Raw genomic sequence first — 16,869 nt, 5'->3', positions numbered from 1 at the left:
GGTCGTAGGATACTTGAAATTTTTTATTTTTCAATCAGAGCAAATCAAACTATACTATAAGTAGTTTTGGTAACATTTCGAGACAAGTTAGCCTACACAATTGTATGAGAAATTTACTAAGCGAAGATGTAACTATGCCTGTGTACATGACTTTTTCGTGAATAAGTGTAGACTATGTTACATATTTTTTAGGTGTTGACTGTAACATACATTTTTATAAATGATCCAATGAAAATGCCATTCATTAGTGTAATAACTAGGGACTGGAAAAATTAGAAGTTTCATTTACCGCTAGGATAGTCTGCACTGTCCCTTATGTACACGTTGGCTGTTGACTTGTGAGACGCCTCATCTGGGTTGACCGTGATCCGTTTGGAGTTTCTCATTGACTCACAATTCTCGCAATTTTTTTCTGGTGTCTCGCAATAATAAACTGTCTCCCCAATCGCAACGCGGAACGAGGAGATAGGTACAGACGTGAAATTTTTCGCAATATTCATTTCACGACAGGCTAAAGTTGAAACAAGTATACCTATGTTCCGCTTCTGAGATTGTCCCACATTCAATCCGGAGGTACATATGTGAGCCAGTGAGACACCATCAGCCGAGAAAGTACCGACAGCCCAGTTGAGACGTCTCGCAAGTCAGCAGCCAACGGGAAAAGGGTGACTTTTGCTCCGAGTATATCACTGAGAGGAAGGTTTGTTTGCCTCGACAAAATATTTGTTTACATATGGCGAAATAAATATTTTTTTGTTAATTCAAACAAATATTTTGTAGTAGGAAAGATTCTGTAGACCCAAAAAAATGATTTTGTCAACTAAAAAGTAGCCTATATTTGTTTGTTACTTACCGAGTTTTGTTAAACTAACAAAATATTTTGTTCCGCCAAGTAAATATTTGTTTCGCCATACACAAACAGATATTTGTTTGATTCAAACAAACCTTTTTGCTCCGAGCATACGCGGTACAGTGGAGTCTATCCTGGGGCTCATTTGAAAACCGCGAAATTTTTCTTCCCCAGTCCTTGCAGACGGGGTGTGAGCGCTCCTGGCGCGTCGCTCGGGCCCTTGTTGCCCTCCGGAGGGCGGTCGTGGAAAATGCGCGCGACGTCTTCACTCCTCCGTCCTCCCGCCGAAAGGCGTCGCCGCAGGGCAGAGGCTAACGGCGACGAAGGGAGGAAGTGACGGAAAGGCACAAGAAGCAAACAACGCGCGGCCATGACGGGAGCGAACAAAGAGTCGGTCCGTGGCCGAAGTGCGCGTCACGGCGAGGTGGACACATTAGGAACGGTGAAGGAAGGGGGGATATGTATGTATGTATATAGGCGGGTTGGAGATTTCAATGGACGGGCTCGGTGTGTCTCCGGAGACGACCGAAGCTCATTTGTCAGGTGTCTCAAGGAGCATAGCGACGGCTAGCGGCCGCCATGTGAATGTGGTGCACCTCCGGTTGTAGCTGGACTACACAGAGAGAAAAAAAAAATTGGTTGTCTGTAAAGTCGGTTTACCGACGATAGTTTAACGTGGCAACAGTCATAACAAAACATTTGATGAAAATATTGCATACTTTTATGAATAAAATGAATCATTTTTTATTGAATTATCACAATTTTGTATGGATACAAAGATGGAGTGAAAATGTTGCAGCTGAAATATTAACCTCAAATATTAATAATTTAAGAACATTTTACTTCAAGATTCAATATCAATTGTGTCACAAAATATTACTATGTACAAAAATACAAAGAGTCTAAACATTTAACAAGAGTGGTTCAACGAGAAAGTTCAAGTTGATTCTTGGCCGGCAGTGACGAGAAAAATAATACAATTTATAGTTGAGCTGAAAACTTCAAAGTCCACTACGTGGCTTGCGTAAATTATTGTAAACACAAACGTAAACTTTGTTCAATCTTCATGGGACGTAAGTATGTTAAAGTGCAGGGTCGTAGAAACTCAACTTCCAGGGGTCACGCTTAAAACTAAGCGCTTCATACTTCTCTCAGCACAGAACCACCGAGCAGTCAAGATACAAACAATAGTGGTGGGGGGAGAGATCATAACAACACTCACGAATTATATTTTCACTGAATCGTGGGTGGTTTCACCTGTCACTTAGGACAAATAAAACAATACGAAAGTTATAAATTTCATATGATTCGATCCGGACCGAACGTAAAATTGGGCAGCAGCCAATGAAATAAATACATTGACTTGCTTATGTACAAAGTTGGGGAGTCCAACTGGGTAACAGAAAATGATATTAACTTTAAATCTCTCCACCACGTAATAATAAATAACAGATTTATGAATAAAATTATGTCCATGTCACAGAAGCTCCTCTAACAGCCAATACAGTACATAATCGAGGAGACATACCAGAAGTTCATAATTGTAATAAAATGGTGACCAAAACATCTTCAAAGAGTTTAACAATTGTCTGAGTCTCTACTTCATTCGTTTTCCCCCTCAACCTATTTCTCACCATCATCTAGAACGCCACTACTAAGTTTTGCACGTTTCGTTTTATTTTTTTTTTCTGATGAGTGATCGCCTCAGCTAACCTAACGACTTTATGGATTTACTTCTAAAATAACGAGTCGTCTGTTTTAACGTGTTATTCATTGTATTCTCTGTTTTGTAAACATTCTGATTCCACGCAGTTTTTGAATAATTTTTAGGGGCAGGCATTTTTCGCGAAAAGATCTGAACGCTTAATATACTGAAACAAGGTATAACCAAATCCGTGTTTCATTCCTTGTGAATGGCGACCGTATGCGAGAGAAGTCGTTGCCTTATTTGACCGAGCCATTCAGGACGCGTTTGCTTTCGCACTGACTTACTATGATTGGTGTTGTTACTATCTGGGAGAAACTCACCCAATCACTAAACACAGACGACGCTACAGTGTTTTAACTTTCAGCTTGTCTCGAAATATTTTCGCGAAATCTGCATGCCCCTAATAATTGTGTACTGCGCAACGTTATAGAGTTGAGTTATACAGACCCGCGCAACATTCGTGTTGTTAGGAGTGGTCTATGCTGCAGGAACTGTAATTGGCGAGCCGAGGACGTGGTCAGTAAAGTTCATGGTGGACGCGCGAAGTTCCTCTCCACGTAACGTACGTTCGCCATTGTCGCGGACCAGCTGAACGGTAATTGCCCGTTCTGCGATGGCTGTACATCCGTTGACGGTAGCCTTTCGAGCAGCCTGTACCCTGACATTTCACCGCCCCTTCCCCCTCGGACTCCTTACAGCTCCAGGGAAGGAGGGAGGCTCTCGCCCTAAATGTCTCCCTGTCTCCCCTACTCCTCCAGTGGAGACCGTCCCCCCTGCTGGTACACACACTTGTAAGAAAGTACGGCATCCACCAGGGGTCGGCTGTGCACGCGTTACTTCTTGGATATTGCGTGAAGCGATGATCAACGCCAAAGCACTGAACTGCCGGAGCAGCTTCGGAGGACTTTATTTTATGGAAGTGACTTGCGTTCATAATGTCAGAAATTCTATTTTATACTTGGATATCCACCATCAGGCATGACCGAGCTCCGTTCAAGCGGTGTTAGGGCGAGATAAAGAAAGTGACTTCAATAACGTCACGCACAGAAAACCTTTTTCTGTACTTTAAAAATATATATTCCTTTGGAAACCACTTTTTACAACTCATGGTTATGGTTATTTTTGCATAAATGAAACACGTTTACGAGATAATTCTTAGTATATAGTCATATTTTAATAATTTTTTGAAACCACGGAAAAGATAATTTTATGATCAATAATTTTACTTTATTTGTTTTATTGTGTTTTTAATTGTGTGCATTTTATACTGGAAAGCTATTCAGGGAACGGTTTAGAAATAAGTTTAACTATTGGAGGTACTGGGACAACACGTAGCATAAATGCCCGGGTAAAAATCCGAAACCTATATTATTGCGATCACTATTTCGTAGTGATACAATTGTTTTCATGTAAGTGTAAAAAATATGTGTAATTTTACACCAAATATATCTGTTCCATTTACAAATTAAAAATACTTCAGTTAGGGTCTCACGTGATTTGATAGAAGTGTTTCAGGGGTATAGGTTTTTTAAAAACTTTAAATTACTTTTTACTCTTACGTCTTTAGTCCAACCAATATCTTCCAGTGTAATTTAACTGTCTTACAGTTTCATTTGGCACTCAAATACCATTGGTATGCACCCAAATCTTTACGAAAGTGAATATTCATGACTTATGTTCATACACATTTTCCTATGAATATTTCGTTGCATGGTGCGCGTGCATCGTGAAATTTCACTCTCATTATTTTTCATAACGATTCTAAATAATGATAAGTTCTAAAAAGTGAAAAACGTTTATGAATGTTTTCTTTATACTATAATATGATTATTATTGTTGATTCACGTTCAAAATAAGTGAACTCAACATTGATTAACTTACAAAGATGTTCGTAGATTTACGAAGATCCTTGGATAATTTGTGAGGGGGACGCACCACAACGCTGACAGCTAGAAAACTGCTGTGTACCACAACGCCGAAATACACTAACGCCGCAAAATGTCATTGCAGGACTGCCACAAAGGTTAGTTTAGGTTAGACTAGGTTAGGTTGAACTAGGTTAGGTTAGGCTAGGTTAGGTTAGGCTAGAATAGGCTAGGTTAAGTTAGGTTAGGTTATATTACGCTAGGTTAGGTTATATTACGCTAGGTTAGGTTTGATTGTGGTATTTCGGCGTTAAGGTACATTTAAGAAACACACACAAATTCATTCAGTTGTTATTTCGGCGTTGTGGTACACAGCAGTTTTCTAGCTGTCGGCTTTGTGGTAAATTTGGACATTCGGCGTTGTGGTATTTCGGCGTTGTGGTAACGACCCATTTGTGAGCATCAGCGTTCTTCTAAATTTCAGGTGAAGATTTGCAACAGTGCAGGTACTAGCTGGTTCGTAGATGAGGAGTCGTCGCACAAGAACTGCGTGCGTCGTACGTTTCCCTGCAGGCCAGGGTTATTCTTGCCTCGTCGCCCGGAGCGACTTGGAGGCGGAGGATATCGCCGGGGTATCGGGTGTCGTATTAGTGAGATGACATGCCGTGGTCCCAGTCTAGTGATCCGTGACCACTTCCACTCCCCCCTCCCCTGCCCGCCGTCAAGCCTCCGCCGTCGACATCGCCTGCGTCATCGGCATGCCCCCGCACGGGCCAGGGGGGGGGGGGGCAGCAAAGCACCGATCCGTCAGTTCCCCCGCTTAATTCATTACGGCGGCCATGCGATATCCGCGGCGCAGTCGGCTGAGGAGACCAACCTTACCGCGAGGGACCTCCAGCATGGACTCCACGATCTTCCAGTACTTTTACAATAGATTCCTTTGGAAACCAGTTGCCAAGAAGTAGTTTTTACTACTATAAGGAATATTTGGTAACTTGGTGCAACATATGGCTAAGGAATTTTTTGCGTGTATCAAATCGTTTTTCGAGATAATACTTATCAAAAAAAATGGCGCATATTTTTATATTTTAATCGATATTTCAATCAAGGATAACTTTTACTATGGACTGTAATATTGAATATTCAATAATTTAACTTTTTTGTTCTGCTACTTAAAGTGCGCAGTTAATACTGAAAAGCTATTCAGGGACGGTTCAAAAATTAATTTAACAAAGCATAAATTCCCGGGTAAGAATTCAAACCCAGTTTCACTGCGAACACTATATTGTAGTGATACAGTAGTTTTCATGTAAAATTACAAACTTACCAATATGTGTAGTTTCACACGAATATTTCTTTTCCATTTATTATATTTATTAAGACACACACACACACAGACATATATACAGAGACTGGAAAAATTCGCGATTTCAATGACCTCTAGGATAGACTCCAAGATCCTGTATGTACTAGGACAAATTGCACCTGCTCATTGGATAATGACTCGTGACACGTGTTACCTTTGATGCTTGTAATTTGATACTTCTTTTGTTGAAGGTTTTTCACTGGCTTAGAGTCCTTCAGGTAAACGGTGGTCCAATCACTGACCCAGATTGAAGGTGAACGAGTTTGGAGTCCAGCCTGCCGCGAAATGAATCCGCGAATTTCTCCGGTCTCTACATATATGTGTATTTGTAGAGCGTGGCGCTTGGGCGGCTGTTGCCCGCGAGCCGCGCGCAGGCCGGCATTGTGGCCGGCGGACAGGTAAGAGTGGCGCGGCGCGGGGCCTTATTGACTCCTGCCACCTGCCGGAGAATATTGACTGCGCGCGGGGTCCGGCTTCGCGCACACCCGCTATCCTGGTCGCCACCGGGGGAGACGTCCGGGCCAGCCATCTCAGGCCGTGCATTTTTCGCTTTAAAAAAAACAGTACACGTGATATAGGTGAAATTTCTTTGGCAATTCAAACCTTGACTCGTAAGTACATCGTAAAGGTAAAACAGCAGAGAGCGAGAGAGAGAGAGAAAGAAAAGACATTTACCTAAACAACTTATAATATTAATATTGGTTAAGGATAGTATTCGAAGGATCAAAATGAAAATACTATAGCCAAAATAAAAGTTAATTTTTTTTAGAATTAATTTCCTCTGTATCTACACTAATGTTGATATTATAACTTCATGGTAAATAAAATATGAAACGTACATAAGGAACCGTTCACACATTGTTTGCGATATATTTTTTTAACGAAGCTAACCTGACCTAGCTGAGAACATCTCAGCTGTGATTCCAGCCAGACCTCGCCCCTCACACCAGATCTCAGTGTCCCGTCGACTCCAGCTCGCGTGCGACAGCTTACAGCCGACAACAGTAGAGTAGGATCCGAACCACTTGGCCACTGACACCGAGCTCGTAGATTGGAGACCTGCCGGGAGTGTGTGGTGTGCATTGAACTCACGACATCGCCACACGAGTGCGACACGTACAACTATCACCTCCCAGGGCGCAGGTGGCGATGTGGGAGGATGCTGTCGGGATGCTGTCGCCGTGGCGACGAGGGTAGCGAGGCGAGTGTCCCGTCCACGGAGTTAGCGGACTGGAACTCGCGACTCTGGACAAAAGACCGACGGGAGAAGAGGTGATCTTCGGGAGGGACCCGCCCCACGAGGTAAAGACCTCTCTCCTTCTCTCTCTCTCTCTCTCTCTCTCTCTCTCTCTCTCTTGGAACCTTGACATCTTGCCCCTGGTCAACACGGGCAGGGAGGAAACGAAGGTAACACACGCCACAAAAATTTCAAAAGTTGGTTTCCTAAACTTTGCAAACTTGACAGAGACGTTCAAAACTTGCGTCATCGTCCGGAGAGAAGTCGGGATGCACGCTGCGTTCTCGTGTGGACCGTAGGTGTAATTCCGTCACGCTCCCAAGGGACCAGAATACCGTTGGCAACATTACAAAATTAAAAGGGTCCAATCGTGTGCAATCTGGCTGGTAGGTGATGGATAGAGACCTGCAAAATTCGCGGCTTCGATGGCCTTCAGGATTGACTGCACATATTCGTGTACACTCGGGCAAATAACGCGAGTTCATTGGCTGCCGACTTGTAAGTCGTCTCAGCTGGTTTGTCTGTGATTCGATCCTTCTTTGGTTGAGGGTTTATAACTGGTTGAGATTCGTCCAGATGAACAGTAAGCCAATAGCAAAATTATCTAAGAGGTATATGTGTTTGAATTCTAGCCTATCACCGAATGAATCCGCGAATTTTGCAGGTCTCTAGTGATGGATGATGGACACTCGCCGATAGACTGGAATAAATTGACTGGAATAAAATCTGGATTTTAATGAACTCCGGCATATACTCCACGATCGTCTACATACTTGGGCAATTAGTGCCTGTTAACTTACTGCTGGACTTATGATTGGATAATTCTTTGAACGATGGATTATAATTGGCCAAGAGTCCTCCAGATTAACAGTGAACCAATAGGTGTAAACATTTGAATTTTAGCATGCCCCGAAATGTATCCTTGGCTAGTATCACCGACTCACTTGTGAATAAGTTTTTTAATTTCATCTTGGTAGAGGAAAATTACCACGAAATCTGCAGGCAGCCTGCTCTATAGAAACCGCGTTCCAGAACTCAACGTCAAACCAAGAACAGTTGAAAGATCAACTAATGACGGTTCTGAATCAAAAAACATACAATAAATATCATCGTTTTCGAGCTATTGGTAATTTTTTTTTTTAGTTTTAATATCCTTACTCTGAATAAAATTAGTGAACGCCTATTAGACTGCAATAAGGTATATCCGCACCAGCGGTGTCCTCCTTGTGATTGGTGACCGTCTGCGAGAGAAGTGGTTACCTAATTTGACCGGGCCAATCAGAACACGTTTGCTTACGCGCTGAATTACTGTGTTTGTTGTTGTAGCAAATCAACATGTACCTGAGAGAAACTCGACCAATCAAGAAACACAGTGTTTTAAATGTCAGCTAGTCTCGTAATATTTTAGCGAAATATGCATGCCCCTACCAATAGTTCATGTTATTTGTAAACCGTTCCCTGAATAGCTTTCAAGTATAGCCTACTAACTGCACACATCAATAAGCATAATAAAACAAAATTAAGTCCAATTATTGAATTTACGATCATCTTTTACATGGTTTAAAAATATTATACGCGAAAGAAACGTGGGTTAAAACATAAAATCATCCGCCAATTTTCGTGAGAAATACTTATTATTAACTCGAAAAACGTATTTTATATGTGCTAATATAAAATATAGTCATGCGTCGTACTAATAACGTTTTCTTTCTTTCAGTATTACAAACTATTTCTTGGTAACTGGTTTCCAAAGGAATCTTTTGTAAGAGTTCAGAAAAAAAAAATTTTTTTTCTGTTTGGATGAGTGCGGGGGTAGAGGGGGTGACTGATGAGTATAAGCATTCAGCAAGCCAGGTAGCAGCACCCTTGTCGCACAGCCGCCGGTAGATGACTCCCTGGTAACTAATTATGACATCCCAACACCTCCTGTCAGACGATGGAAGAATAACAGGTATCTGGCCCTAGCCATTTTTTTTTTTTTTTTTAAATTTTTGTTTGCTCTTCGACAGCGAGGCAATTTCAACTGTTGGAAAAATTTTCACCATATCTTTTAAGAAGAACTAGGGTTACAGGTTTCACGCGGATCTCCGTAAATATTTTCGGGCAACGAGTTTACTTTAATTTAAATTTGAAAACTACCAAGAATCGTTTTGGAGTTCAAACAGTACCCGTGGAAAAATTCTTTAGTTGTTTATTCCGACATAAATATTCCAGAAAGATTTAAGAACAACGCTTAGTTTTTTTTATTTTCGAGGTTCATTACCCTTTTAAAAGTAAAAAAAAAATGCATTAAAATTTTTAAAAAATTGCACTGCCAAAAATACAGATCAAGCATGACGAAAGAAAACCGCGTATAGTTTCGGCCAGGGCCCACGGTAAGAGGTCATCCTGGCCGTACAGTGACTTGTGCGGTTCTTCAGCTGTGCCGTGGACACTCCATCCTCGCTATTCCCCATTGAGCCGGTCCGGCCGAAATATATGTGAACTGCCGAGAAACACCTTTTAATAGCTGCACAAAGGCCCGCGCGCCGCCCCTTGCAGTTCATGGATCCTGTTGAGGAGGGGGGGAGGAGGTACAGTCTGTTCTGGTTCGCACAGAGCCCCCGAGAGTCAGCACGACACCCGTTTTAGTTTTACCTGGGGTCGACTTCTACCGTTCCACGCCTGTACTCTTACCTCAGCTATTTTGACTTTTCACACTTGGTCATACGTCCGTTGCAGACCTCGAACCTCTAACCAGTTAAACGAATCCATTCGAAAACGTACACACAGTTATATAGCCTATACATATATATATTCACAGGAAATCATATTAAATATTTAACAGACTCGATGGAATAGAAGTATTCATGTAAAATTACATATACCTATTTTTTTTTATTTTTCGTTTACATGAAAATAACTGTATAACTATTAAATATTGGTCGCACTTTTATACTTTGTGTTGCCCCAGTACTTCCAATAGTGAAAGTTATTTGTAAACAGTTTTCTGAATAGGTTTACAATTTTTAATGCGCAAATAACAATCATGCTACAACAAAATAAAGTCAAATATTTGAATATTCGATTATCTTTTCCATGGTTTGAATAAAATATGCTTGAATGAATCATCAATTAATAAATAAAGTTATGCGCCAATATTCTAAAGAAATACTAAGTTTATCTCAAAAAATCGAATTTCATATGTGCGAAACTAACCAGAGCCATGTTTTGCACAACGTTCAATATATTTCTTGTAGTAATACAAACTATTTCTCGGGAACTGGTTCTTAAAGGAAATTTTTTTTATAAGTACAGAAAAAATAATTTCTGTGCACGTGATTGGGCAACCATTTTTATCCTTGTTTATAACTAGCCTCAGGATCGCTATAGGCTTGTCAGTAGCACTGTAGTCCAATCATCAACGTGAAGCACATGTATATGCTTCAAGACTACATTTTTCGACCAAAGAATCCGTGAAATAACCTTGCAACTATACGTACATCATAAAAAAATTGACCTCTCTCCCTTCCTTTAGTAAACTATATCCAGAAAGTGAGTACGATGTCTTAACCACTACGCCACGACATGTATTTTCATATAACTATTTCAAAATAAGTAATGGATTACGTAGAGACCTGCAAAATTCGCGGATTCATTGACCTCTAGGATAGACTCCACAGTCCTTTAAATACTCGCTCAAATGACACCTGTTCATTGGCTACTGACGCGTGAGACGTCTGAACTAGGCTGTCCGTAATTCGGCACTTTCTTGGTTTAGTGTTTCCCATTGGCTCACAGTTCCCCGGATAAAATGTGGGCCAATCGCAGAAGCGGTACGAAGGTATAATTGTTTTGATGCTAGCGTATCGCGAAATGAATCCGCTAATTTTGCATGTCTCTATGGATTAGACACAACTGTTTTAAATTGTCATTGAATTTTACTTTTTTTTTCGTAAGCAACCACATTATAGGTAACACGATTTCATGCACTATGATTACAATTAGTTATGTTAAACAGTGAAATATTCGAAAAATTGCATTGCTATCTCTGTCTTGTTTACAAGTGACCAGCGCCACATGCTTTTCGCAAGTTTGGTGTTAGCTTCTGTTCCTTTAGGGCGTGGCCAGCGACACGCGAACCAGTGATTGAGATTATCAAAATATACCACAGTTAGCATTCAAGTCTATCGATTAATAATAACGTGAATGCTACATATCGAGCTTTTATTTTTTTTATAGCGTATAGGCTGTTCCTCGTAACTTGACTCGAATTCGACAGTAGTTCTCAAATGAAGTAGTCACTTGCAAAGAGCAACACGTGATCTATCTTTACGATCACTCACCACCACAACGGTAGCAGAAGGATGTGTAAACAATTGGCAAAGTTAATTTATCTATATAATCCGGCATTCTAAGGTTTCGAGAGTGCTTTTAAGAATCGGTAGCGGGAATTTCAAGCCACATACATATATATATATATATATATATATATATATATATATATATATATATATATACTGAAAATACGCGTTCTAGCTTTTCTCATTCATCTGAAAATACTTTTTAACAATATGTTCATCTGATGTAAAAAGGCTACATACAAATAAAAGGCTGCATAAAATTGGTTGTCTGTAAAGTCGGTTTACGAACGATAGTTTAACGTGACGTCATAACAAAACATTGATGAAATGATTGCATACTTTATGAATAAAATTGAATCATTTTTATTTTAATAATAAAAGAATAATTACTTGAAATTATACTAGTAATCAGATTATTAAAATGCAAGAATAATTAACCTTTATTGCCGAAATTGTTGTTGTTGTAATAAGCAATGAAAACCACATTAACTTTTCAACTTCACTTTATAAACACTCGAGTGGAAGAGAGATATATGCGGCGCAAGCGTACAATGAGCGTTACAGGACACAGCGTAACGGTACAATGTGCATAACGGGACACAGCGTAACGGAACAATGTGCGTAACGGGACGTGCGTGCAGCCGGCGTTCATCTATTTATTAGACGTTGTCACGTCAAAAACGAAATACGAATACGTAGTGTTGACTGCTTGCTTCTCGCAAAACGCTCTGATACATACGTCGTGAAGCTGCGCGGACCAATGTGTGTGCCCGGGCCTATAGCGCTGGACGAGTGGACGAGTGTCACGTGACCAGTTCCCGCGCGGGCCTGTCTCTCCCCACAGGTGTGGGTTACTGCCTCTCTCTCTCTCTCTCTCTCTCTCTCTCTCTCTCTCTCTCTCTCTCTCTCTCTCCCCTTCCCCGTGTTCCCAGACGGCGCGACGCCTCGAGCCTGCAAGGCCGCCACACCCGTCCGCCCTGCGGCGAGGCCTCTGCTCCGACACAACACACACTTTCATGTTTACTTCCACGCGTCTGTGAACCTGTAATGAGTCTGTAGTACTTATAATAAGTTACCACATTTAAGATTTAATTTTTTTACGAATGCACTGTAATTACATTTGAATGTGTACATATTCAAACAATCCTATGTGTACATGTCCACACACATTTTATCAATTTACCTTACAAAGTATAGAGACACGTTAGCATGTCACACATTATTCGGCATAATACACATGAGGGAATATTACTGTGGCTCTCTTCTACAGTAAACAGATTAATACACTTTCGTGGTTCGCAGTGTTCGCAGTAATGCTGTGTTCGGATTCCTAACCCGGGCATTTGTACTTTGTGCCTGGCCAGTACCTCCAGTAGTTGAAAGTTATTTGTAAGCAGTTCCCTGAAAAGCTTTCCAGTATTAACTGTGAACAAACAATAAACTCAAATAATTGAATATTCTGTTATATTTTACATGGTTTTAAAAATATATATATGCCTGATTAAAAACATCAATTTAAAAAAATCATACGCTAATTTTTGGTATAAATACTAAGTATTTTCCCGAAGAACGTTTTACATATATGAAACAATAACCATAGCACCGTGTTGTACAAAGTTACGATATCATTCTTGTAGTATTGCAAACTATTTATTGGCAAACTGGTTTCAAAGTAATCTTTAGTAAAAGTGCATATGTCTGTGTGTTTAATTACATTTAAGCTCCAAAAACGCTTTCACAATATTTATGTGGTATATGATTGGTCCAGGTTGGAACAATAACGATGTCGCGGCACCGCTCTCTGCGTTGTGGATTGCGGACGACAAAATCTAGGAGAGGAGGAGCTAAGAGAATATTGAGATCACTCCTGACTCTCGGGCAAGCGTTAGTGAAGCTATGCACGTCTCAGTGCTGCATTTACCGCCATGCCTGAAACGACAGACTCATTTAGAAAAGCAACTGTTTGTATATTAACTTTTACCAAAGCGTTAGTGTGATTTTTTAGTATGTTGTGTACATTTCGGAACACAAATTTTTATTTTATCGAATTAAGTTGGACAAAATTAAAATTAACGCATAATTACACGTGTTAAAAATATTTGTGCACCTCAAAAATATGCTATCCCTCTTTCTATGAAGTTTTACTGCTAATACGCGCGTGGGGCCAAGCTCCCGAATTTTTAAATTGTAAAATTATTAAAACTAATTAATTGTCTGCAACGAGCTTAAGTTGGCGGTCGGTACGTCGCATGTTCAAATTACTTCCCGTTACTACAGATGCAGGCTTGTTTTAATTAAATTATTTTTGGGGTGAACGGTATTTAATATTATTGCAAGATGTTTTAAAGCCTGTTAATTTCGGTTAAACAGTGTACGGTTCGGTAGTCCTAGTACAATTTAAATTTCGTGTTAGTTTATTAAATATATATTTATTTTTACGTATTTAATTATAATGTATTCTCAATTTTCTGCGAGGTCACCTTTTGGTATGCCTGAGAAAAGTTTTTTTGGACGTTTCACACATGCAGTGTGTAAAATGAAATGACTAAAAAATAATAATTTTCAAATTAAAAAAATTGAATTTCACATGATATAGCTACTACCTGTAAACCGAGGTAGCTCGCCCAGTGAGTGGGACGTCTGATTCTTCCCGGAGCTGCGGAGCGCGACGTTAATGGTGTTTGGCAGTCGCGACCTTGACCCTTCCCCACTTGCCCACTTTTTTATCTGTTTACCCGCGTGTGGAGAGCGACATGCACCGCTGTTGCGCGCGGGCCGGTACGGCATCTGGAGCCGCCGAGTCGTCATAGCTACCGTGGCAAAATGCTCCCAGGGGCGCCCCGCAGGGGGGTATAGCAGGGGGGAGAGCAAGGGGTGGGGAGTAGGAAGTCAAGCGTCGGCCACGCCCACCACCCGGCCCACGTGACGCGATCTCTGACCCCCTCGGCAGCCAATCGCGGCGCGGCGCTCGTGGGGGGTTAACCCCCCACCCTTCCACCCCTCGGGGCGAATCCATCCCCTCTTCTCCCCGACCGGCCAGGGGGCTTTTATTATTATCTGGTTCCTTTGACTCGGCCAAAAACCTCCCTCCCTCCTTCGTTCGAAGGGGTCGCGCGACCGTCGCGGCCGCGACAAAGCAAGTGTCAACCGCCGAGGCGGCGAGACGTCGCAGGCGTGCGAGTGCGTGTGGCAGCACAACCTCCCCCTCGTGTGTCCCCCCCTCTCTCTCTCTCGGCCCGCGGGCGTCTCTCGGCGTCCACTCGCCGCCATGCCTCGGGCCGGCGTCGCGACCCGCGCGGGCGACCGGCGCCCCCCGGACTAGCCGCGGCGGGCATGTGCGGCCCGCGTACCCGCGCCCACACCCGGTGACAAGGGGCGACGACGAGCGACTGTGCCGCGCGCGCGCGAGAGTGTGTTGTGCGGAGACTAGGACACCCGTGCATCCTGGAGCCGCCGGCGGCCAACTTCAGCCTGTTCTCGTTCAGGCCCCCAGCCATGGATCTCACCACCGCCTACCGCTACAACCAGAACATGATGGAATACTATACCTGTAAGAGCCCTGTGTGGCCCACAGTAGGAGCTACTTTGGCTAGTGGCCTCTTCAATAGTTTATAATCTGTCACTGTCACTAACAACTGTTTTCGTTGAGAGTACAAAAATATTGTTAGGATCTTTATCGATTTAAATATATTGTAGTGGCCACTCACCTGTTTTTTTTATTTTTATTGTTGGTTACCACATTAGTCAAATTCTGATTATTGTGAACATTTAATTTGCCTTTATATTAAGCAGATTTTTTTTCTCTCTCTACATTAAAAAAAAAAAAACATATTTACATCGCTATTTCCGAGGCTACGAAACTGGCTCCAAACTTATGAACTTTTGTTTGCGTTTGACGGGGGTTGCGTTAATCGTAAATATTATTTGTGTATAAGTGTCCTATTTTTTTTTTGTCGTGCTCTTAGCTATGCTGGGTAGTAATGTGATAATACATTACTGCGAGTGTTAGGAAATTCCTAATTAAGCCGACTTTATTAATACTTTAGTTATACTTTTAACTTTAATGAATCGCCTACTTTTACGATATGTAACAGTTACAGGGTTTGTTGGGTGGATTATGATTCTATCGCCGATGTTTGAAGTGTCGTTTTTTTTTACCTAGTAAAATAGAATAAACAAAATTGATTCAGGTGGGCCTATCGGTCTCTTTAACTGCGGGATCTCTGTACCATATAATACCAGTACAAGTATTGTGCCGGATAGCCTCATTCTAAATGGTTGCAATGCGTCCTATATGAACTGAAAGCCTACTAAATAACTTAAAAATGTAAATTATTTTAGTTGAAGATATATATTATCAACGGAATCACTGACAATCTCGCTCACAGCTGATAAATAAGGATGGTTAGTATTACGCTTCAAAGTCTGATTATATGGTATGTGTTGTTTAATTTGTTAGCAACTAATTCGGTCCCTTTTAAAGTGACACAATAAAATAATAAACTATAAAAAAAGACAATTAATTTAAAATTTTCAATATGTATGTATATATGTAACTCTGAAACTCGCATAAAATACATAATGTTTTCAGTCGACACCGTGGTGAAATTATCCGTAAGTTTTAGTTCCCTAATGATGCAACGAACGGGTGTATTTTTCAGTATTGTTTATTTACCTACCATCAGCGCTAATTTCGCTTGAACCAATCATCTACAGCACATCTACATACAGTTCTTATGGAAGTGATGCTGCTTACGCTATTCTAAAACTACAACAAATAGTTACAGGTTAGCAAAATATTTTCAAGGACTTATTTTTTATTTGTTTTCAATATGTATATTTGTTTCAAAGTTAGTAAAGACGTGACGTTATCAGGCCGACGTTTCTGTTTTCTTGTGTCACTTTATGACCACATTAAACTTTTTTTTTAATTTTGAGTAGGTTTTTTTAAAAGCTTTGTACTTATCTGTTACTGTCAGGATCGCGTTTATTAAAAAAAAATCATTGTAAATATTTGTTCAGTTCAGAGTCCATAATAAATATCATATTCCACAGTTAGGCTATAGCCTACTTCAAACTGAATTCGGATAACAACATTATAAGAAAAGTTATGTGTCTTATTACTAAAAAAAAATGTTACTAGTTAACATCAATAAATCCATAGAAAAGTCTAAATATTCTATCATAAAAAATGAACACAAACATTTAAACATTTTGCTAGCCAATAATAAAGCTTATTCTTAAAGTAGCCTTTCTAAATCTACAAATATGATGGTAAACAATATAACCTACCTAAAAATTTGATGCTTTAAGTTAATAACTCTGGACTGTTTATCTCTGTCTTCCGCTTAATACAGCTAGTGATGTATCAATAAATTAACATGACTTATGGTAATAGCTAGCTAGCGTCGTAACAAGTCTCACAGGCTTCGTAGTTGGATCAATTTTTCCGCATTGGAAATGTAAATGACAAAGTGCTATTCAACAAGCTTCAGTCGTA

At 40.7% G+C, this 16,869-nt stretch overlaps 1 protein-coding gene across 1 annotated transcript in view; it reads left to right on the top strand.

Moving 5' to 3' along the window:
• Window positions 1–14,864: 14,864 nt before the first annotated feature.
• Window positions 14,865–16,869, top strand: part of LOC134539625 (paired box protein Pax-5-like) — a 123,505-nt gene continuing 121,500 nt past the window's right edge. Inside the window, exon 1 of the mRNA XM_063381808.1 lies at window positions 14,865–14,919. Within this exon, the coding sequence (XP_063237878.1) occupies window positions 14,865–14,919 (55 nt within the window). The remainder of the gene's footprint in view (window positions 14,920–16,869) is intronic.

Source organism: Bacillus rossius, chromosome 15, assembly GCF_032445375.1.
Source record: "Bacillus rossius redtenbacheri isolate Brsri chromosome 15, Brsri_v3, whole genome shotgun sequence".
Lineage (NCBI taxonomy): Eukaryota > Metazoa > Arthropoda > Insecta > Phasmatodea > Bacillidae > Bacillus > Bacillus rossius.
Note: the sequence above shows the minus strand (reverse complement) of the source record. Positions and strands in the feature narration are given on the sequence as shown.